Source organism: Hyperolius riggenbachi, chromosome 4 (genome assembly GCF_040937935.1).
Source record: "Hyperolius riggenbachi isolate aHypRig1 chromosome 4, aHypRig1.pri, whole genome shotgun sequence".
Taxonomy (NCBI): Eukaryota; Metazoa; Chordata; class Amphibia; order Anura; family Hyperoliidae; genus Hyperolius; species Hyperolius riggenbachi.
Genome location: NC_090649.1, coordinates 383855434 through 383879977, shown reverse-complemented (window position 1 = coordinate 383879977; position 24544 = coordinate 383855434). Strand labels below are relative to the sequence as shown.

General features: G+C 45.2%; 1 protein-coding gene across 7 annotated transcripts in view; it reads left to right on the top strand.

Moving 5' to 3' along the window:
• Positions 1-24544, top strand: part of LOC137504114 (proton-coupled folate transporter-like) — a 371775-nt gene that overhangs the window by 260503 nt on the left and 86728 nt on the right. For all 7 annotated transcript variants that reach the window (XM_068232126.1, XM_068232124.1, XM_068232123.1 and 4 more), the window contains one exon: positions 17582-17720. In XM_068232126.1, the coding sequence (XP_068088227.1) occupies positions 17582-17720 (139 nt within the window). The remainder of the gene's footprint in view (positions 1-17581; positions 17721-24544) is intronic.

The window sequence follows — 24544 nt, the reverse complement described above, 5'->3', positions numbered from 1 at the left end:
CAATTGGCTGATAAGAGCATGCGATGGATGATGCTGCCTGCACCTGCAATTGGCTGATAAGAGTATGCGATGGATGATACTGCCTGCACCTGCTCAGATGGGAAAAGCTAAATATGGCTTTTTATCCCTTTAAGAGACTCAGAGCTGAGTCATACTGTTGTTTTTTTACTTACCCAGGGCTTCCTCCAGCCCTATAAGCATGGATGTGTCCCTCGCCATCCTCTCGCAGTCCTCCGTTCAGTCGCAGTCATGGTAGTACACGGCTCAGTCGGATTCAGTCTGACTGAGTGACATCAGCCGGGGTCTTCTCTGCTTGCGCAGAAGGTTTAAGCATACGCAGGAGGCCCCCCGCTGATGTCACTGAGCTGCTTACTGGAGAAGATTTCGGCTTAATATAGGCGCTAAGGAGGACGGCGAGGGACACATCCATGCTTATGGGGCTGGAGGAAGCCCCGGGTAAGTAAAAAAATGGCAGTATGACTCCGCTCTGAGTCTCTTTAATACCCTGAAAATGAGGTAATATGTCTCAAGACCATTGTTTAATGTACTGTTAGAATGTTTTCATAACACTTGCTCCTGTTTTGCTAACACTGTAGCCAGCCCGTCTGGCATATGAGCTGCTATTGCTCCTATGTTATTGTGGAAGATACACAAAATGTTCCACTGAAAATTGTGCTACTACATATGCCTCTATTTCTCTCCAAGAGAACTTCTCGTTAAAGAGAAACTCTGCATAGAAAGCAGGGATGGTCAGAAATGCCAATTTCCGATTCCGCGGTAAATCCGCATTCCGCCATTGCCAAATACCGATTCCGCTTTCCGCTACCAATTTCCGCATTCCAATGCGGAATTTCCGCTCGACTTTAACATCGATTTTCTCAAAAACTATAAGGTCTTTTTGGAAAAAAATTTTGCATCTTGTTTAGGAGATTCTGCTTAATAAACCCTGAAAATGTGGTGTTTCTAGGACTTACGGGGGCTTTGCTATTAACCGCTATAATCGGCGGATTTTTACTGTAATGTAAATGCAGAAAATAGGCAGATGCAGATTTTCTGCATTTTACATTACAGTAAAAACCCGCCGACTTTAGCGGTTAATAGCAAAGCCCCCGTAAGTCCTAGAAACAACAAATTTTTCGATGTTAAAGTCGGGCGGAATTTCCGTGATTTCCGGCGGAAATTTCCGCGATTTCCGGCGGAAATCCGCCTAACGCACTTGCATTACTGATTTCCGCATTCTGATGCGGAAATGCAATTTTCGATCGGAATTTCGGAAATTGCATTTCCGTGGAATCCGAATGAGCATCCCTAATAGAAGGGCTTCTTACTAAACCTCAGAACTGTAATTCCTCTTTATGTCATTTAAAGAAATACTCTGTATATCAAGTCTTTTTACTAAAACCAGTTATATAAAGTAACCGAGGGCCCAGAATTTAAGCATTCCAACAGATACCATTCAAAATCCTGACTCTCACCTAAAAAAACTCTTTACAATCTAGCTCCTTCTTATTTAACTAACCTTATTTTCAGATACCAACCTACATGCAATCTCCACTCTACAAACAATACTCTCCTGTCTTCTTCTCTGGTCACCTCTCACTCCCTCTTACAAGACTTATCTTGATCCTCTTTCCTCCTGTGGTACTCCCTCCCACAACACATCTGCCGCTCACCGACACTTACCCTTTTTAGGTGCTTCAGTCAAGCATACTCTCCTACCTTCGGCCACTGACCACCATTTTACCATCTCACACAGCTTTCCTTCACATATTGTCCTATCACTTAAAATGTTAGACTATAAGGCTTTTAGCCAGGACTCTCAATGCTGTGTATTATGCACACATATGTCCCCAGTCGATTATTTCCGACAAGTCCGGTCTGATTTCTGATTTTTGTTCTGAGTGATCACTTCTATGTAAAAGCAATCATAAAAAAATCACATCATATCAGTCAAAAATAATAGATTCAACTTGTCTATCTGACAGGAGATTGTATGGTGTATACCAGGCATAAAAATCTGTCATTTATTTGTTAATTTCTTCAGCTGTTCCAATTTTTCTTGTATTGTTAACTGATGAATTTATTATTTTGTATTTTTATACCTTGTATCGTGTCGCACAAAGTGTTTCACATCACTTTTAAGTTTACAGTGCAGTGTTAGGCCCACACTGTGCAAGCAGTGATTTTTCACGCTTAAACATTAAAAAAAAAAAGCATCCACCATGCCACTGCCCATAATTTTGGACAGTTTTGGCACCTTTTTTTACAATAAATTGTGCTGTACACATATGCTCTGAATTTACACATATGCTCTGAATCTGGCATTAAATCAATGGGGTCAGTAGCGTTTGGTAGAGGAACTAGGAACTTCTGTGGAAACATTTGCAAACGTTATTTTGCGATGTTAATCCATCACTATCAGATCATAGGTTCACACACACTTGAAGTGCACACACTCTGCTGCTTGCAACAACCAACTATGGCATTCATTGAGATGCCAAAGCTTCCAACAACTATTCTGGGCAGTGAAGAAGGGTACTACACCTACTTTTCTGAACCCAATTTGAGCCCTATTTTATATTTCAAGCACCCTTGAAATATAAGACATCCTCTGAAAATGAGCCCTATCTGCAGGGATGGCTGGCGCTGGGGAAATTAGGGTAATGCTCACTGCTTCAAACCCCCCCCCCCGCCCGCCGCTGCGTCATGCCACTGATTTACCTCTACTCCTGGCCCCCCTCCTTCTGAGAGTCGGATCCTAACTGCGGGCTGTTGCTAATACTGTGCATCATTCAGTTTTCAGATCAGCGGTGAAGGCAGCTTCGGTAAAGTTAAGTTATGCAGTAACAGCACCGCCCTCTGCAGGAAGTAAATAGAGATCACTTCCTGTATACCGGCTCTGTTACTGCACAACTTGAGCTGCATTCATTGCTGATCTGAGACCTGAATACTGCACAGCATTAGCCCCAGCCGCAACCCGCAGGGGGATCCGACTTTGTGGAGGAGGTGGGTCAGGAGTAGAGGTAAATCAGCTGTAGCAGCACCGGGGGGAGCAGGAGGGAGAGGCTACTGTACACTTTTTATACTTGGGGTATGGCTATATACTGGGGTGAGGGGTCTGGGTATACACTGGGGGGGCACATCTGACTGAATACTATGGGAATAAGGCTATATACTGGGGTGGGGGGGGACTGGGTATATACTGGGTGGGCAGATCTGGCTATATACTAGGGGTATTTGGCTACCCTACAAAAATAAGACCTTCCCGAAAATAAGCCCTAGCACATATTTTGGAGGAAAAAATATAAGTGTCTTATTTTCAGGGAAACACGGTAAACTAACAATCTGCCAATCTGTGTTTTACTAAGTGGTGTAATGAGGTGTGGGGGGAAAGCTTTGTAATATTCAAAGCTGAACAAATAGTTATTAAAAATGAGTCAGTCTTCGGTTAATACACCACATCTTCAATACAGATGGCCAAGTGGTATCTAGCATTTAGGACACATTAATGTGATAGCACTGCTAGACTAACTTAAAGGGAAGGTTCAGGGAGGGTGGGTAAAAAATCAAAATCAATTTCCACTTACCTGGGGCTTCCTCCAGCCCATGGCAGGCAGGAGGTGCCCTCGCCGCCGCTCCGCAGGCTCCCGGTGGTCTCCGGTGGCGCGCCCGACCTGGCCAGGCCGGCTGCCAGGTAGGGCTCTTCTGCGCTCCAAGTCCTGGTACTTCTGCGTCCTCCGGGCTCTACTGCGCATGCGCAGTAGTTCTGCGCATGCGCAATAGAGCCCGGAGGACGTCCGATGACGTCAGAGCGCCGGCGTGGGACGCAGAAGTACCAGGACTTGGAGCGCAGAAGAGCCCGACCTGGCAGCCGGCCTGGCCAGGTCGGGCGCGCCACCGGAGACCACCGGGAGCCTGCGGAGCGGCGGCGAGGGCACCTCCTGCCTGCCACGGGCTGGAGGAAGCCCCAGGTAAGTGGAAATTGATTTTGATTTTTTACCCACCCTCCCTGAACCTTCCCTTTAAAGGACAACTGAATTGAAAAGAATATAGAGGCTGCCATATTTATTTTCTTTTAAACAATACCAGTTGCCTGCCAGCCCTGCCAATCTATTTGGCTGCAGTAGTGTCTGAATAACACCAGAAACAAGCATGCAGCTAATTCAATCAGATCTGACAATAATGTCAGTAACACCTGATCTGCTGCATGCTTGTTCAGTGTTTATGGTTAAAAGTATTAGAAGTAGAGGATCAGCAGGATAGTCAAGCAACTGGTATTACTTAAAAGGAAATACATGTTCCAGGCTCCATATCCCTGTCACTTCAGGCTTTTTTTAAGTGGAGTAAATCAAAGATCTATTCTGTACAGTTTCACTTGGCCAAGTTCAGGACCACCTACATTCATAACTTGTCCCAAAATATTAATAATTATTACTAGTTAGTAAAATGACTAGATTTTTCTTTGTGTTATACACCTTTCTATCCAAAGACTGGATTAAGGATTTTAAACCTAGCTCATGTATTGCCCAGTTAAGGAATATCAATGCTGAATAAATATCTTGTTTAATTATATTTGCAATTATGAAGTTCAGGAACTTTTAAAACAGGATTGTACTGAGACAATTAAAGGATTGTTGGTATAGGAAACAAAATTGAGTTTGTTGCTGTATCATATAACTATCAAGATAATTGAACTAAGGCTAGTTACTTGGCAATTCTACTACTGTTGCTATCAAGTGGAGAGAATATTTGTGCTACTAGTAACATACAATCTTTCAAAGAAAGAAATTAAAGAAGAAAGCCCTAAGTGGAATATTGTTAAAATTATGGATATTCCACTACTTAACAACTTACCGACGGGCATGGCCGGGCGGCAGCCCCAGGACCGCCTAATGCTGATCGGCGTAAAGTTCTAGAGCAGTGGTTTGCATGGGATTGCGCGCGCATCCCCGCTTGGATGACAGAGCTCCACTCTGCCTTCAGTCTTCCAGAGGTGATCGCCGCTAGGAGACTGTTAGACAGCAAAACCGCCCTCTATTTGCTAGGTACAGCATTGCGATCTATGGCAGCGCTGTACTGGGCACAGCTGTGTGGCACGGCTGTCCCCCTGGACACAGGAGAGTGATAGGCTCTCATAGGCTGAAGCCAATGACAGCCAATTGCCACTATTGGCTGGCTGGGGGAGGGAGTGTTTTTAGAAAAATAAATAAATAAATAAGGAAATATATTTATCAAATAATAAAAAAAAATTTATTAAAAAAAAAAACATCCTGGCAAGGATCAGACCCCACCAACAGAAAGCTCTGTTGGTGGGGAGAAAAGGGAGGTGGGGATCACTTGTGTGCTGAGTTGTGCAGCCCTGCAGCAAGGCCTTAAAGCTGCAGTGGGCTATTTGTTGAAAAATGGCCTGGTCTTTAAGGGGGTTTAACACTGGTGCCACCCGATATGAAAGCTGCGGCTGCAAATAGCGGACACTTCACTGTTATTGGCATAGGCACCTATGGTGGTACCCATTTACCCAGATGCCTCAGGCACCCAAATTAACTGCTTTTTGCTGAACTTTATTGATATATCAGCAAATAAAGAAGCTTATCATAATAGATAGATACAGGGCCGGATTTACCATAAGGCACTGTAGGCACGTGCCTACAGGCGCCTTTAAGTGGAAGGGGCGGGTCCCAGAATGCCCTCCTGGCGAGATAAGAGGTGCAGCTGCTGTGCTCCTTTCCCACCAATAAAGATTTCCCCCTACCGCGCTTCTCTCCGCCTCAGACGCAGGTGTCTTCATGCTGTGCGCCTTTCTCCTCTGTCCCTCTGATGTAGGAAGCAGGCAGCAGCGCTCTGTCCCTCCGGTGGCTCTGGATTACAGTGACGGCAATCTTGTGTAGTGATTCTTTAAGGGCCCTTGCTTGATGAGGTCATCAAGTCAGGACCCTTTCACTACAGAAGGTCGCCGCCGGTGAATGCAAAGCCGTGCCAGCAGGACAGAGGGTGAGTGCCCCTTCCTACATCAGATGGAGAATGGAGCACAGCACGGAACACCTGTGTCTGAGGCAGAGGGGAGCGCTTGTACTCACACCCTGCAGAGTTTCGATTCAGACCTTCACACTCCTGGCTGGTGATCCGTTTTAAAACTGCCGTGAAGGGAGAATGCAGAAGCTTTGAGGTACATTCTGAGTCTCTCTATAGTTTGCTCCAATAGCAAGTGCTTGTAAAGTTTATTGTGCAGAGCACAGCACGGGAATATTTGCATTAGAGGGAGGAACAGAGCACATAGCTCAGATAACGGAGAGCACTAGATAAGGCCATCCTTTGAAGTGAGAATCCTGTCAGAGGAAATCTCGGAGAAGAGGTGATTGTCTTAAAATTGTGATGATGTGTGTCTGCCCCTGTTCAAGTGTGTTTGTTTAGTGTTTGTTTAGTGTGTGTGTGTGTGTGTGTGTGTGTGTGTGTGTGTGTGTGTGTGTGTGTGTGTGTGTGTGTGTGTGTGTGTGTGTGTGTTTTGAAGTGTGTGTGTGTGTGTGTGTGTGTGTGCGTGTGTGTGTGTGTGTGTTTTGAAGTGTGTGTGTGTGTGTGTGTGCGTGTGTGTGACTGTGTTGGAAGTGTGTGTGACTGTGTTGGAAGTGTGTGTGACTGTGTTGGAAGTGTGTGTGACTGTGTTGGAAGTGTGTGTGACTGTGTTGGAAGTGTGTGTGACTGTGTTGAAGTGTGTGTGTCTGTGTTGAAGTGTGTGTGTGTGACTGTGTTGAAGTGTGTGTGTGACTGTGTGTGTGTGTGTGTGTGTATGTGTGTGTGTGTGTGCCTGTGTTCAAAGATTTTGAAGTGGGCTTCAAAGATGTGTAGCTTTGTCAGTATTCTAAGGCCCTATTTGCACTGGTGCTGCGTCTGTTTCTGAATTGAACGCGGCACTCATGCTGTTGGTGTGGCCGCAGCCGAATCGTTATAGCCATGCCATGCATGGTTATAGGGATTCAGGTGCATGCTATGTAAAACTGCTGCATACTGTCCAGAATCACACTGTCATGCGATTTGTATGGTAAGCTACTATCTGAATAGGCAGCGTTTCCCTATCCAGCTCCCATGTGGAGAAACACTGTGTAAGCAGGGATGGGAGCGCAGCATGGGGACACAACTTTTTAATGGTGAAGGGAGGGCACCCAGGGTTCACTACACTGTCCAGGTTATTGGGGGCTCCCTGCCTGATGTTACTAGCTTCCCTCAGATGTTTATAGTCTAATCCCTGTCTCCTATCACTGCCCTCAAGAGCTTACACCCCAATCCTTGTCTCATGTCACTAAAGGTCCGTACACACGCCGGACTGGAGGCAACGACGGGTCCGTCGTCACCTCCCGCTGGGTGGGCATTCCAGCGACTGTCTGCAGACTGATACGGCTGTTTCGCCCGGCGGATCGCTAAGAAACAGCCGTATCAGTCCGCCGACAGACTGTACACACGCCGGACTATCGCTGGAACGCCCACCGAGCGGGAGGTAACGACGGACCCGTTGTTGCCTCCAGTCCGGCGTGTGTACGGACCTTAACTACTTTCGGACCGAGCGAGTGCGAATCTACGTCGGGCAGGGGGCGCTGCGGTCCTGACAGGACGTAAACTCTACGTCCCATTGACCGCGCGCCCCTGCCCGTCTCCGCCGCTCGGTCCGTTCTGCCCCCGCCGCTCATTGCTGCCCTGCCGCCTCTATGACGGCAGAGCGCTGTGCCCCGGTCAGGAGCCGTTTTCATTGGCTCCTGGCCCTGTCATTCATGTAAGCCGCTCTCATTGGCTTACATGGAGTGACAGGGTCAGGAGCCAATGAAAGCGACTCCTGACCGCGCACAGCGCTCTGCCGTCATAGCGACGGCAGAGAGAGCAGCCTGCGGCGGGGACAGAGCGTCGTGTTCGTCGGGAGCGGCGGATCATTGCGGCGATTCGTCGGGAAGCGGCGATTTACGGGACCAGCACCCTCTGGTCCTTAAGGGGGCAGAGGGTGTTGGTCCAGAAAGGGTTAAGGATGACTGGGCAGTGATTAGAGTATACGATTCTAAGGACAGATGGTGACATGAGGCAGGGGATAGAGTTTAGAGCATTTTTACTTGCTTTACTATTTAAACATGCTCTAAATACTGTTTTGCAGTGTAAAAACATACTCAGTAGACAAAGACAATCTCCAATTATGCAGATATTGGTAAACATAAACAATAAAATTGTTTCAGATATTTTTAAGTCCCACTGTAAATGTTTCTCTATGAAAAAAAAAACAAAAACTATTGAACAATGTTCTGTTTATAAAAATTTTAACTGTATCTACACAAGCTTGTTTAAAATTGTACATTCCCTAAATGATTTGACAGCAAATTTGTTTTGCTTGGTAGGAAGACTATAATAAAGAAAGTTTCATTAAAATCAATAACTAACTCAGGAACTTATTTCAATATTTTTTGCTCTCAGGAAATTAGATTGCTTATGTTCCTGTTCTTGTAATTGCTTTCAATACTGTTGAAAAAAAAAAGTTTATCACATCTTGTAGTTTTGACTTTTTTAGATTTTAATAGTTGTATTAGGAAATTGTTTTGTTAGCCCCATTTGTATGTTATTAAATATGTTATTCACAAACAGCTTCATACTGGCTGCAGTTTTGTTTTCGCAGCACATGACAGGAAAATCTTTGCAGTAGTCTTTCTTAACCTCCTTAGCGGTAACCCTGTGCTGGACACAGGGTAAGCCGCTGTGGAGGATTTCTCAGGCCCCGCTGGGCCGCTTTGCATAATTTTTTTTTTCATACACGCAGCTAGCACTTTGCTAGCTGCGTGTTACCTACGATCGCCGCCGCTTTGCCGCTACCCGCTGCGTTAGAGGGTGCCCCCCGTGAGACCCTGTGCGCTGCCTGGCCAATCAGTGCCAGGCAGAGCTGAGGAGTGGATCGGGACTCCCTCTGACGTCACGATGTCGATGACATCGGTGACGTCATCGCGCCCGTCGCCATGGTGACGGGGGAAGCCCTAAAGGAAATCCTGTTCAGAACGGGATTTCCTGATGGGCCTGATCGCCGGAGGTGATCGGAGGGGGTGGGGGGATGCTGCTGCTCCTCTACCTTCCCCTCAGACTTAACTAATGCAGCCTGATTGGCTGAAGCTTCTTTCCCTCCTGTTTTCCCATCCCACGCCTCTGTTCCTCTCTGATTGGCCAATATTTCTCATGCTGAGACAATGCACTTTCTATTGTAGAGCTGGGTTGGGAGTGTCTGAAGACTAGGATGAGTGTGGGCAGTGCATACTGTGAAGTTGGGGTTCGCAGCCAGCACGCAGTACACAGTTTGTATAAAAACAAAGTCCGTTTATTTAACCAGCAGGAATTTAAACAGCTTGACATCAGCAGTAAAAGGAAAATAACAGGAAGCTTACTTCAGCTTTGGTATAGGTAAAGTCCAGTTTGTTCAGATACAGCAAGTCTCCAACAGGACCAAACCACACATAAATCACAGTCCAGTGTGTGGCCTGGTCTTCAGCAAGCTTTCAGCAATCTTATTTGCAATACTCTTGAGACAAGAGTTTCAGTAGCCAGCATGCTACTCCTCCAAACACCTTCCCTGACTGCCTGTCAGAGCAGCCCTTATGAACCTCATTACCTGAGCTGAACAGCCCAGAGGAAACAGGTGTGGCCCGAGGTGGGATGGGAAGGCCCGCCCATCCTTCCCTCCCATCCCAGGAGTCCGGCCCTGAAACGAAAAAAAACCCACACAGGCAGCAATTGCTTGCTGCCTATAAAACCCGGGCTCCTTTCCACGGACCACACGTGCTTAAAGGGACCAGAGTCCAAACAGTGGGGAAACATATCTCCCGTCCAGCACCCAGCCTTGATGACCTCTACATATCCCCCCCCTCTGCCTCAACCCCGAGGAGGAGGTGGAGGCACTTTGACCCACCATGCAATGAACTCTGGAAAGAGCATCGGCGTTCTGATGCTCTTTTCCAGGCCTGTGTTCCACCAAAAAGTTGAACTCCTGGAGAGAGAGAAACCACCGGGACACTCTGGCATTCGTACCCCTATTCTGTTTCATCCAGCACAGAGGTGCATGGTCGGAAATGAGCCTGAACTTCCTGCCCAGCAAATAGTAGCGCAGGGAGTCCAGAGCCCATTTTATGGCCAGGCATTCTCTCTCCACGACCGCATAGTTTTTCTCAGCCGCTTTCAACTTCCTACTGAGAAAAACTACTGGATGTTCCTCACCATCAATCACCTGGGAGAGCACCGCCCCCAATCCCACATTTGAGGCATCTGTCTGCACCACAAACTCTCGGGTGAAATCTGGGGCTACCAGGACAGGATTTTGGCACAATGCCAACTTCAACTCCATAAACGCTTTGTCGGTTTCCCCAGTCCACTGGATCATTACTGACTTACGGCCCTTCGTCAAATCAGTCAAGGGGGCTGCCAGGGTTGAAAAATTGGGGATGAAGCGTCTGTAGTACCCCACTATGCCTAAGAAAGCACGAACCTGCTTCTTACTGACGGGGCGGGGCCATTCCTGGATTGCCTCAACCTTGTTCACTTGGGGTTTCACCAACCCCTTTTCCGACAATGTACCCCAAGTACTTCGCCTCTTCCATACCTAGGGCACATTTCTCGGGGTTCACGGTGAAACCCCCTTTTCTCAACGCATCCAGGACTGCTTGTACCTTCGGCAAATGGGACTCCCAGTCTGAGCTGAAGATGACAATGTCATCCAAATAGACGGCCTGCATCCTCCACCAGTTGTGAAGTTGGGGTTCGCAGCCAGCACACAGTACACAGTTTGTATTAAAACAAAGTCTATTTATTTAACCAGCAGGAATTTAAACAGCTTGACATCAGCAGTAAAAGGAAAATAACAGGAAGCTTACTTCAGCTTTGGTATAGGTAAAGTCCAGTTTGTTCAGATACAGCAAGTCTCCAACAGGACCAAACCACACATAAATCACAGTCCAGTGTGTGGCCTGGCCTTCAGCAAGCTTTCAGCAATCTTATTTGCAATACTCTTGAGACAAAAGTTTCAGTAGCCAGCATGCTACTCCTCCAAACACCTTTCCTGACTGCCTGTCAGAGCCGCCCTTATGAACCTCATTACCTGAGCTGAACAGCCCAGAGGAAACAGGTGTGGCCCGAGGTGGGCCCACCCGTCCTTCCCTCCCATCCCAGGAGTCCAGCCCTGAAAAGAAAAAAAACACACAGGCAGCAATTGCTTGCTGCCTATAAAACCCGGGCTCCTTTCCACGGACCACACGTGCTTAAAGGGACCAGAGTCCAAACAGCGGGGAAACATATCTCCCATCCAGCACCCAGCCTTGATGACCTCTACAATACACAATCAGGCAGAGGAGAGTAAGGGAGGAAATTACATCAGGATTGGCTTCAAAATAACCACAGGTAAAATGGAAAATGCTAATAAGAAGGATTTTCTCTTTTTTTACTATAGAAAAATTACTAAAATCAAAATGTGGACAGTGCAATACATATTTCAAGTAAGTAGAGCAAGTATTTACAGTATCTACTTCTATATGTGTTTTTTCTGAGATAGTATGGCGGACAGCTCCTCTTTAAAGAGGAACTGTCGCGAAAATCCTAAAATTTAAAATACATACAAATAAGAAGTTCATTTCTCCCAGAGTAAAATGAACCATAAATTGTGAGGAATAGCGGAGCCGCCGCCGCTGCGCAGGGCAGCATGGCGGCGGCCTCCGCTTCCCAGCCGGAGGTTTCCGACTCTCATACGGAGCTGCCGGCGCAGAGCAGGGCGGTCACCGCCGCGGCTGACAGCATGGCGGCGGGTCCCGCAATCCAGCTGGTGGACTTCGGTGCGTGGGCGTGCGCTTACCGGGGACCTGGCCTCTCTGATGTTCAGAGGCAGAGGGTCAGGCACACGCGCGCGAGGCGGCAGGACATTTACCTCTTAAGAAGACGGGTCAGCTGATCCAGCGATCAGCTGACCTCAGCCAGCCAATCACATGCTGACTTTGGTTCCAGCCCCCTGGGCGGGCTGGTGGAACAGGGCTTCTGCATTTAAGCCCACAGATGTCAATTGCTCACTGTCTGCTGTCGTGAATACACTCTGTGTTAGCGCTCAGACCTTAGCTCAGTTTCCCAGGTGTTGTCACCAAGGACGTCACACCTTAGATTAGGATTGTATTGTATATTTACCTGTGTTTTGACTCTGGCTATCCCTGACTACTCTTTACTCTAAACGCTCTTGTACTTCTGCCTATCTGATTCAAGTTGCTGACCCTGCCTGTTTAAACGACTCTGAATCAGTCTTCTGTTTCTGTACTGTTGCCACCTTCTCTGTTGCCAAGCCTTTGCCCGCCTGACCTTTCTCCCTTCAGTGGAACGTCTCCCACTGTAGGGCTATCTCTGAGGCTTGCCTCTCCGAGACGCCTGCCCTAGCAGACGATTACTGCTAGAGGCCGAGATTCCTCTCTTTGCCTGGACTGAGGATCTCACACACGGGGTTCCCATTCAGAGGTAACCACACCTCTGAGGAATCGCCGTGTGGTGGACATTTCCACGATCTTGCGATATTATTGCTGTTGCTATTGTTTATTCACTGTGTTAGGTGTCCGGAGGTTAGTCGCACTTGTATTATTGGTGATTCTGCAGATCATCAATAATCAGGTGACATCTGTAATATTGGTGATACTGCAGATCCCCAATAATCAGATTCTCTCTGTGTGCTGACACGCATTTGTTACATAAATTACTTCTCTCCTATCTTGCTGTTACTCACAGTAGGTAGTAGAAATCTGACATTACTGACAGGGTTTGGGCTAGTCCATCTCTCCATAGGGGATTCTCAGCATGGCCTTTATTCTTTATGAAGACATTTCCTGAAAAATATATATACAAAGATGCTCGCCAGCCTCCCTGCTCGCTGCACACTATTTTGGCAGTTGGACGGAGCAACTGCCATTCACTAAGTGCTTTTAAAAATAAGAAAAACCCTGCTATGCTGTGTGCTCTTGCTGAATGAAGCTAGGACAGCCCTTGATGTTTCTTCATTAGTGACAGATTTCATGCATCCACATTTTGGCAAATCCAACACTGAACCAGTTTCACGAAACTTAGAAAGCAGCTTGTTAACTGTAGCATGGGAGATGGGTGGTCTCATAGGGTGTCTTGCATTGAAATCTGCTGCAATGACCCGGTTACTGCGTTCACCAGACATCAACACAATTTCTATCGTCTCCTCACTTTTTACTTCACTGTTAATCTTGGCGACATGTCAATGGCTGTAAACAAAGAGAAACTTGTAAATAACTCATGAAAGAATAAAGTTACATTAAAACCAAGCACACCATTGTTTTTCTTGTGAAATTCCCAATAAGTTTGATGTGTCACATGACCCTAATGTGTCACATTACTATTGAAAAAACAAAAGTTGGATTCAAAATGGCCGACTTCAAAATGGCCACCATGGTCACCACCCATCTTGAAAAGTTTCCCCCCTCACATATACTAATGTGCCACAAACAGTTAGTTAATATTACCAACCATTCCCATTTTATGAAGGTGTATCCATATAAATGGCCCATCCTGTATTTTAGTTCTGGCAAAGTTTTGTCGGAGCTGGGAGGAATAGTTGTAAGAAAAAAAAAATGGTGAGCTTCTTAGCGGAATTGAGGCTAGTGGAAAGAGATCCTTAGAACAGGGCACATCTAATAGATGTTATAATAATACTGTTGAGTTTGCATTATTTTTTTCAACTGAATGTAGATATGGTGCAGATAGTGGGCAGATGTGGAAAAAAACCCTTCCTGATCAATTTCACCATGAAATCTTTCGGGAATCGACTTTGTGAGTGATACTGCATCCGGCCACTGTCCCACTATATGTTATATGTGCCCCCGGTACCCATGCAGTAAAATACCTGCTGCTAGTGTCTGCCGTACTTGTGCATTGGTGCCCCATGAGTCTGCCGGTGTAATAGTAAAAAGAAGGACTCGCACACCAGCAAAAAGTAGCTGCAAAAATTTGTATTGAAAATCAGTTGGCATGAACAAAGTTAGACATGCGCAACAATAGATCTGATAATAGCATACACAGCAATGACATCAGATCAGGATGTAGACGTGGGTCGCTACAGGCAAATGAAAATCACAGAAGCAGAGTGCATACAGACACAAGTAGTGAAACAATACAGCCAATACTACAATCAAAGGCAGAGTGACGCCGTGACCCCATGACAGATACATACTCTGACAGCGCTGTTGTGGGGTAGCCCTTCGTCAGAGGGTATACTCAACTGGCTCCTTCCTGGTTGCATCTACTTTTTGCTGGTATACGAGTCAATCTTTTTACTATGTACAGGTAGGACCTATTACAGCCCAATTTACAGACTGAGCACCCATTTAGCTTACTTGCTTCAGTGTTTTTTAACCTCTTTGTTTAATTGCTGCCGACATAATAGCACATGGGGCGCATGTGTGATGTCAGACACCTTCCCCACGTGCTATATGCTGGTAGTCACGTGGGACACAAATTCAGAAGTACAGTGAACACTCAGCAGACATTAGTGGGTTGCCCAATAGGTAAAGTATTTTAATGCATGGGAACCACATTTAACATGGGGGGGGGGGGGGGGGGCAGTGGCTGGGAGTTTTGTTGCATTCAAAGGCCATGATAATGCTTGCCGTATCCACAATGCACCTGATCTACCACGCCAGCCCAGATTTTTAGCTGCATTCTTGTTTCAGTTGTGTGATTCAGACACTGCTGCAGCCAAAGAGATAAGCCGGATGCTAGGCAATTGGTATTGTTTAAAAGAAAATAAATATGTGAGCCTCCATTTAAAGGTTCCCTTTAAAGCAAAAGAGAAACACGAAGACTATGCTGTCAGAAGGAAGTCCTGACTCTGTCGGTAGGAAACTCACCAGGAGGTTTCTGGCAGGAGCTGCATTGATAGATTGACACTGAAATAAATTGCAGAGTCTTAGTATCTGTGAGGTCTTTTCCAGGGCATTTAATGGTAAGAATTTTGTGCTACTGACAAATAGCACATTTTGGGTTTGATTCACTAAGACAGATAGCATGCTTTATCAGAGTTAACATGCCTTATCAGAGTTAACACGCCTGTCACTTGACAGGAAACTTGACAGGCAGCCTATTGGGCCAATCAAAGCGCAGGGAAAATGTCTTTTAAAGTGATTGGACCCACAGGGGGTCAGGGCAGGACGAATGGAGCTCTCATCATTGCCAATTAGCAGGCATAAGTTCGTAGCGCACTCTATGTTACTCTGATAAGGTGCGTTAACTCTGATAAGATGGTTTAACTCTGAAAAGGCATGTTAACTGTGATAGGGTGTGTCAACTCTGATAAGGCATGCTATTTGTCTTAGTGAATCAACCCCGATGTCCTCCAACAAATGCCCAGACAGGACTAGGGAGGAGAACAAGATCAGAAGTAACATAATATGGTAGCAATAAAGGGAAGGTTCAGGGAAACCTGTAAAAAAATAAAAATCCCTATCCACTTACCTGGGGCTTCCTCCAGCCCGTGACAGGCAGGAGGTGCCCTCGCCGCCGCTCCAGAGGCTTCCGGTCGTCTTCGGTGGCCGACCCGACCTGGCCAGGCCGGCTGCCAGGTCGGGCTCTTCTGCGCTCCAAGGACGGGCTCTTCTGCGTCCCACGCGGGCGCGCTGACGTCATCGGACGTCCTCCGGGCTGTACTGCGCATGCGCAGAACTACTGCGCCTGCGCAGTACAGCCCGGAGGACGTCCAATGACGTCAGCGCGCCCGCGTGGGACGCAGAAGAGCCCGTCCTTGGAGCGCAGAAGAGCCCGACCTGGCAGCCGGCCTGGCCAGGTCGGGTCGGCCACCGAAGACGACCGGAAGCCTCTGGAGCGGCGGCGAGGACACCTCCTGCCTGCCACGGGCTGGAGGAAGCCCCAGGTAAGTGGATAGGGATTTTTATTTTTTTTACAGGTTTCCCTGAACCTTCCCTTTAATAGCTTTGATTCAGGCAAAACTCAAATTCAACATCAATATCAGTTATTCAGTATGGTTTGAGTACAACCAAATATCTGTAATATTCATGGTGGGTACAATTTGTTAAGTTCAGTTGTAGTGACCCGGACATACAGGGCCGGTGCTAGACTTTTTGTTGCCTGAGGCAAACTTGTGAGGATGCCCCACCCCCCCATTTGTAATGATCGCACCGCATCCCACAATTTACTCTGCTTCATTTAATGTTCTCACATGACATACTGCAGCTCACCACAATCACCCAGGCTGGCTGTGAGTCTGTGACAAACACACTGCTCACCCTCAGCCACTCCATTCCTTCTCAGGAAGGCGCACACAGTACAAAAATGCTGCCCCTGAAATCTCTGCGCCTGATGCAAATGTTTCACCTTGCTTCATGAGAGAACCGGCCCTGCGGACATAGCAGCACCTAATCTGTGGCCCAGAGAAGGGTAAGTGATTATGGAAATATAAATGGAAATATCTGAAATGGTAGGTATCCAATAGAATGCCTTAATCATCTGGCATATGCTATTCAAAAGCACCAAGAAAAGAGAAAATGTGGAATAAACAGAATTTTTTAACAGTCATGAATGTTGAATACCATTTTTATTCACGTTCTTTCTGCAAAAGAGATACCAACAAATAACCAAGCACCATGTTCCTTCTGATATCACTGTATCCCACTATGTATCATAAATATTCTGGGCAAAACATACAGTATCCCCCCGTCGCTGCACAACATATTGTGTGTGTGCGTGTATGTGGGTGTATAAATGACCTAGAAGTTATTTTTGGCACCTGTATTTGCTGAAGATATGGACTTCCTCAGGTGATGCCTTCCACAGGGAGAGGCAATTGCAGTCTGGAATTTGCATCCCAAAATATTCACCCACGATGCACTTTGGTTAAAGGGACTCCGAGCAGTGCAGAAACTATGGAAAGATGCATATCATTTTAAAGCTCTCTTTCTCCTCTTTCCAATGATATATAAACCGCCTTCCTTTTTTTAGTTTATTTTCGCGATTGAAATTGCCACGGAGAATAGAGAAAACTAAAAGGCGTAGGGCTGCGGTTTAGGTGTCACCAGAAAGAGGAGAAAGAGAGCTTTAAAATGATATCCATCTTTCCATAGTTACATTGTATTACACAGGGCGACTTTTTCTCAAAATCAGTAGTTCCATTCAGCAGAAAAAGTCGCCATGTGTAATACAATGTAACTACGGAAAGATGGACATCATTTAAAAGCTCTCTTTCTCCTCTTTCTGGCGACACCTAAACCGCGGCCCTACGCCTTTTAGTTTTCTCTATTTTCGCGATTAAAATCGCGGCTGCGGCAATTTCAATCGTGACAATAGCGAAAACTAAAAGGCGTAAAGCGGCGGTTTATATATCATTGGAAAGAGTAAGAGAGCTTTAAAATGATATCCATCTTTCCATAGTTTCTGCACTGCTCGGTGTCCCTTTAAAGAATAGAACAGCGTACAAAAATACCTAACCAATTTCCAGTTCAACTCAACCAATCCGACTCATATAACATTAAACCTACATAAAAGACATATGTTCTTATATTCTCTTATTTCATTTTTACAGGGTATATGTCTACTTTGTACTTTCCACTGGCTTTTAAAAAGGGTTGAAGAAACCAAGCTGGCAAAACTTGGAGTGATAATGAGAACAACTAGTTTTCTACTGATGGCTTTTTCAACAACCAAGTGGATGATATTTTTAAGTATGAAAAAATCTAATATTTACAAATCAAAGTTTAAAAAAAAAATGAAATTCAATTTGAAATATTTGTCATTAAAGTGTACCCGAGGCAACATGTGACATGATGAGATAAACATGTGTATGTACAGTACTAAACATTAATAACCAGGGTGTTTTACTTGTTTTATTTTGCTGCCTGAAAGAGTTAATTTTTAAGGATAGAAGTGGCAGCTTCTATCTTGTCAGGAGCTTGTCAGGAATATAGTAAACATCACTGATAAGCAATTTTTTCTACATATTTCATTTTTCTACATAATTTCTACATATTACATTGTCAACATATTTCTGAGAGCAGAGGGAGAGAGAAAAAAGTCAATATAGTTCATGTATTTTCATTTAGGGACACTTAATAGACTGCAACTGAGCAGAGACAACAAAACTGTAACGGTTAATGCCACTACTCAGATGACTGATTATTGGTGATCTGCGGAATCACCAAGAATACAGTCGCTATACTCGATTATGTGTGATCCGCAGAATCACCAATAATACCAGTATAGCAAGAACGAGAGCAGAGCGTAAGTGTGTGTCTGGTACCACCGTAACACTAATGGTTTTACAGGACCTTACCACAGGAGTTGGTAAGGAACACTCAGGACACCTACAGAACAGACTAGACACAAGGCCCCCTAGTGGGGCTGGAAGATACAGACAGAGAAATACGGTACTAACGGTCACCTGTGGAGCAGGTAATTCAGACTTGACTGCGGTCTAAGAGATACAAATAACACAGCTCTAATGGTCACCTGTGGATCAGGTGATTCAGACCTTACTGCAGTCTAAGAGATACAAATAACACGGCTCTAATGGTCACCTGTGGAGCAGGTGATTCATACCTTACTGCAGTCTAATAGATACAGAAACACGACTCTAATGGTCACCTGAGCGAGTGTAAGTGTAAGGTGCGAACAGTAATACTTTGGGGACCGCCCCTGAAAGACAGGTGCAAGAGCAGATAGGAATACTGCTCAGCAACAAGTTCCTTCCGTAGTCTGGACTCTCCATGGGGAGGAGTCAGACAGGGAGAGGGAAGGGCAGAACGTGAGTGACACCAATGGAGGAAGTGTCACTGACAGATCTGCAAACTATCTCCTAACAGGAGAGATAGTTCTCGAGGTCAGACAAGCCAGGTCGTAAACACACGGACAGATACAGTACAGATTCAGAAGGCAGAAGCAGAGTCTAGTAAACAGGCAGGGTTCGGCAACAGGGTATCAGATATATCGGGGTACAGAATCAGGAGGCAGATGCAGAGTCTAAGGGTAAGCCGGTGTTCGGCAACAGAGTATCAGAATAGCAAGGTACAGGATCAGAGTTCAGAAGAATAGTCAGGCAAGCAGAAGGTCATAAAAGATAATACAGTATAATTCCTAACGCTAAGGTGTGAGATCCGTGGCCGTCAACACCTTTGGAAACTATGCTAGAACACAGATACAGACAATTAGTACTATCAACAGAATCTGGCTAAGTGTGGATCCCCGGCTCCGGCCGGTTCTAGCACACTTTGGGATCTAACTATGGTCTGAATGCTGACACACAAGCGTTCACAACGACAGACAAAGACAGAGTAACAACTCCAGGTTTAAATACTGACAGCAGATTCAAGCAGCCCCGCCCGAGGGGCTGAACCAACCTGCAAGGAAGATTGACAGGTGGAAGTCAGCTGACCACAAAGTCAGCTGATCTGTCTCCTCTGCCCATAAAGGTCCTTTAGCTCCATGTAAAGGTCCTTTTGCTCCATGCGCAGGCGTGTGGACCCAAGCTGCTGCAGCAGTGATCCCTGTCCCAGCTGAGTCGGGAAGCGACACCCGGGATGGCTTGGCCAGAGAGGTGACATCAGGTGTGAAAGCAGCTGCGCTGCTTTCCACCACAGAGGTAACGTTTAAGATCGTTACAAAAACATTCAATGTACTTTCTTAATGTTTAAATATAAAATAAAATCCTGGGATGTCTAAATAAGTCATTTTTGGGAGTAGGAGGATAAATACAATTGTTTATCTCATCAGTTTATTTTCACCTCGGGTTCACTTTAAGAAGTTCTTAAATTTACTTTTACTTATTTTATTTCCACCACCAAATACCATCGAGCACTTCTTCCTGCACAGCTGAGTAATACTGTATTGCTGTCCCAGCACAGCCTTTTTTATACTGTACTGTTGTGCTGGAAAGAAAAATATCTTTATTGACAGTATTACGGGAAGATGCACTAATTTTAAGTAACGTGTAATTAGATTATACATTGTTGTTAGTTACTGAACCTTACAGAACACTTGATTTATGCTTGGTTGATTATTCTGGTGTTTATATCTCATGTGTGAGATACTCATCATTTAGTGCAGGGCTGTCATCATGGGCTGGAGGACCAGCAAGGCTTGCAGTGCAATTGGCCAATCATAATTGAAAGTGCGCACCAAACTTGATACACACATTCATTTTTAATTGGCCAATCACTGATAAATTTCACCACCTCCATGTCGAATGAGAGTTTACCCATACAATCTGCTCATAGTATTCAAAATCTGTTGACCCTTATACGACATGGAGATGGTAAAAATGGCCAATCATTAGTCAATAAAAATTGAAGGTGTGTACCAGGCTTTACAGAAAAAATTGTGGGCCCTTCCTTTTGGATGCAAGGTATAGGCACATCCACATCCTTCTGAATTCTGTCATTTCAGATTCTCTTTTAACCAAGTCTGTTGGTTGCTGATTGCTTTCTGTAGGAAACAGGAACACTTTTCTTAGAGCAGTTTTGCCTATATAAAAAAGAAAAAAAGCAGTGTATCTTCTGCAAAATGTAAAACCTCTTATGTATTATTGTAACATGCCGCTGCAATAAAGTCGTAATAGCTTTCTGATGTTGGGTGATGTCAAATATTTAATTTTATGACCTCCTTTTTACCATATTAAGGATGGTTAATGGTGGGTGAATTTATGGCAGTACATTTTAAACATAGTGCTTTTTAAGGCTGTAATCATTCTTTCTGCTTCTCTTGAGCGTTTGTGCTGACATCAACTTTATGACAAAGTATCACTGTTTCTCAATCATGAATATTGCTGAGTTGATAATCATTCTGGCTAATAAAATGAAAATATGACCTTGTATAAAGTATGTGCTGTAATGAGTAGAATTTGGTGAAACAATAAGAGATACTAAATAGAACATATACGAAGGTTGTATAGATTAAACCAGCTGCCTGCAATATAGAAAGTGAACATACTGTATACATATACTGCCTCATAGAAACTTAAAGAGAATCTGTACTCTAAAATCCCTACAATAAAAAGCATACCACTCTATTCATTATGTTCTCCTGGGCCCCTCTGTACTGTTTTTGCCACTCCCTGCTGCAATCCTGGCTTGTAATTGCCAGTTTTAGGCAGTGTTTACAAACAAAAAACATGGCTGTTAACCAGCATGTGATAGGCTGAGAGAAGCTCAGTCTGTGACTTATACAGAGCCTGGAGGGGGCGTGGAGAGGGTGTGTATAACTTCTACCTATCACAGCAGAGCAGCACATTCCTGCCTGAGCCGACAAAGCTGACAAAGGAAAGAAGATTAGATTATATAACAGAGATAAAACAGCCACTGTGCAACTAGGAAAGGGTACAGTAAGACAGACCACATTAGAAAAGTTAACCACTTGATGCTCCAGGGCCGTAAATATTCATCTATGCAAGTTAATGAGAAATGAATGGGCAGAGAAAATTGCTCTGGTCCTCAACTAGTTTTTAAAGAAACTTATAGGATAGAAGAAATAAGACTGAACATTTTGTTACAGAGTCTCTTTAAACTGGATAATATAAAGTCAAAGGTTTACAGTAGCGGAACAAGCATGGAAGTCAATTAAACACGAATAGAGTCAATAAAGCCCACAGGGACTCATTTACTAAAGGAGTAATTTTAACCGATCACTTTTCAGAATTGTTTTATTCTTTTTTTTATTTGCTTGAAATTAAAGCAAGGTATGTAGAGAGCTTTTGTGCGGGAGTCAAATTTTTCTTTTTCTTTCCACATTATTCCTTCTATTGCATGGAATGGAATAATTTCTGATCTTTACACAAAATGTTATATTAGGCCCGGTTCACATTAGTGGTGGCCGTCCGGAATCGCCGTGCCGGAGCCGCACCGCTTGCAGAACGGACGGAACGGACGCACGGCATAGCAATGAAAGCCTATGCGTCCGTTCACATGCGTCCGTTCTGCCGGACCGGAGCCGGACCGGATCCGGGCCGGATCCGGACTCCGGCCTCCGTTCCAACATGCGCTATTTTTTGATCCGGCTCCTCCGGCAGCCGTATCCGGGGCGGAGCCGGACTGCACCATCCGGCCAATACAAACCAATGGGAACCGGAGAGCGCACAACACACTGGCTGAGAAATCCGGATGTTCTACCCCACTTCCTATGCGGATTGTTGCGGCGATATTGGATGGGGACACATGGGCAAGCATTTTGGAGTGGAGCAGCACAGCTGGATCCGGATCCGGAGATGTTGGCAGCATGTCGCAGGTGGAGGTGAGTGCTAAACAGCAGAGGGCCTGATTCCACAGGTCCCCCTTCTGCTGACCTCCCAGACCCCAACATTTTTTTTGTTTTTTACGTTACTTTTGCCAAACGGATCCGGATCGCATCCTGATGAACACCTGATGCAACCTGACCGGATCCGAATCGGATCCGGATCAGAACCGTACGGTTCCGATCCGGATCCGGTCCGGATCCGGTCAGGTCATCCGGTCCGTTTGGCAAACAACCGCAAGTGTGAACCGGGCCTTAGGGAAAGACAACCTAAGCATGCGGATAATATAGTTTTAGATGCTACTTTATTGATGTAAGGGCTGATTCACATTACAACAGCTTTTTAAAGAGACACTAAAGCGAAAAAAAAATGATGATATTATGATTTGTATGTGTAGTACAGCTAAGAAAAAAAACATTAAGATCAGATACATCAGTCTAATTGTTTCCAGTACAGGAAGAGTTGAGAAACTCCAGTTGTTATCTCTATGCAAAAAAGCTATTAAGCTCTCCGACTAACTTAGTCGTGGAGAGGGCTGTTATCTGACTTTTATTATCTCAACTGTAATTGAACTGTTTACTTTTCCTCTGCTAGAGGAGAGTTCATTACTTCACAGACTGCTCTGAAAGACTCATTGTGAATGCTGAGTGTTGTGTAATCTGCACATATTATAGAATGATGCAATGTTAGAAAAAACACTATATACCTGAAAATAAAAATATGAGAATATTTTCTTTGCTGCTAATCTGCTAGTAATTATTCATAGTACACAACCAATTCATTATATCATATTTTTTTTTTCGCTTCAGTGTCTCTTTAAACGCTAGAGACTTTAAATGCTGTTGCTAATGCAATGCTATGGGGGATTTTTACAAAATCACCTTGCTCCAGTGTTAACACACGCATAGGATAACATTAGCAAAAGCTTTTAAAATCCCAAAGCGCTCAGAAAAGCTCTTGTAGTGTGAACGAGCCCTAAGAAGCAAAACACTGAAACAACCAATTGACCACATGTTATTAGATTGAAATGACTGAATACATACAGATTTGATTACAGAAGGCAATGTTGAATCTGTACCATATATTTATATTTTCTCTATTTACACAGCCGGATTTACCATAAGGCACTGTAGGCATGTGCCTACAGGCGCCTAATGATGGAAAGGCGGCTCACTTCCCTCATCTTGTGCCTGCATCTCTCCTTCCTTATGCAGAGTCCTGAGCTGAGTGTAAATGAGAGGTTACTCACCCAGGTCTCAGCATTCCACTGACGGGATCTCCCTTCAGTCAGGGGAGTTCTTCAGTGAAATGGTTAAGCGCTCTTCTCTGCCTGTTCCTTCTTAAACACAGTGAATATGTCATATAATGAAAATCTGCATAGAAACAGCGAGATAGGAGGAATTCCAGCAGCCTATAGACTTGCTGCATTATTAGCTAATGGGTAAATATGATACCATGCTAAGGGTATGCAGGGGTTGCTGCATGAAGCTATGAATCTAAATGGAACCAGTGAGATAGGAGGAATTCAAATTCCCAGCATCCTATAGACTTGCTGCACTATTGCACAGAGCAAAGGGGGGGCGGGTCCTAGGCTTTCAAACAGCTTGGAATGGGATCTAGCTATGAGCTTGATTATAGAACACAGGTGAATGCCTGCACAAAAGAGGATAAAGGACATCACTCTCCGTGCCTCCGTAGCCCCTGAGGAGTTGCTAGGGCAACAAAACATTGGGCGGAGCCACGGAGTGACGTCATAGCGCACGACGCTCGCTGGACGCGGCGGGATTGTCTGTGTGCAGTAGGCTCGGTATCTTTTAGAGCACTAGCCAGTAAGATATTGCGGAGAGGGATGCTAGATGACAGAGGCGTGCGCCTTGTCACAAGCTTAGTGCATCTCATCTCTGCATACCCCTGTACCTGGAATCAGGTAGCTTGTCAAACAAGGGGCTGGCTGTGTTTCATTTTCTTGATGAAGTTTTTTGACCCAATGAGTGGTTACACACCACTGATCTGTTTTTAACCATTTTTTAAATAAACTGGTACGCTTTTACGCGATGTGGAATTCGTTTCTTTGATTACACAGACTGGGAATAGCCGAGAGAGGACTGCCAGAGAGGCTGCGGGGTGGCCAATACCCAGAATGCGAGCATTGGCCTTGGAGGCCTAGAAGTCTGGTGAGTCTTTCCCCGAAGGGGGTGTTTTTTCATAATATGACATATTCGCTGTGTTTAAGAAGGAACAGGCAGAGAAGAGCGCTTAACCATTTCA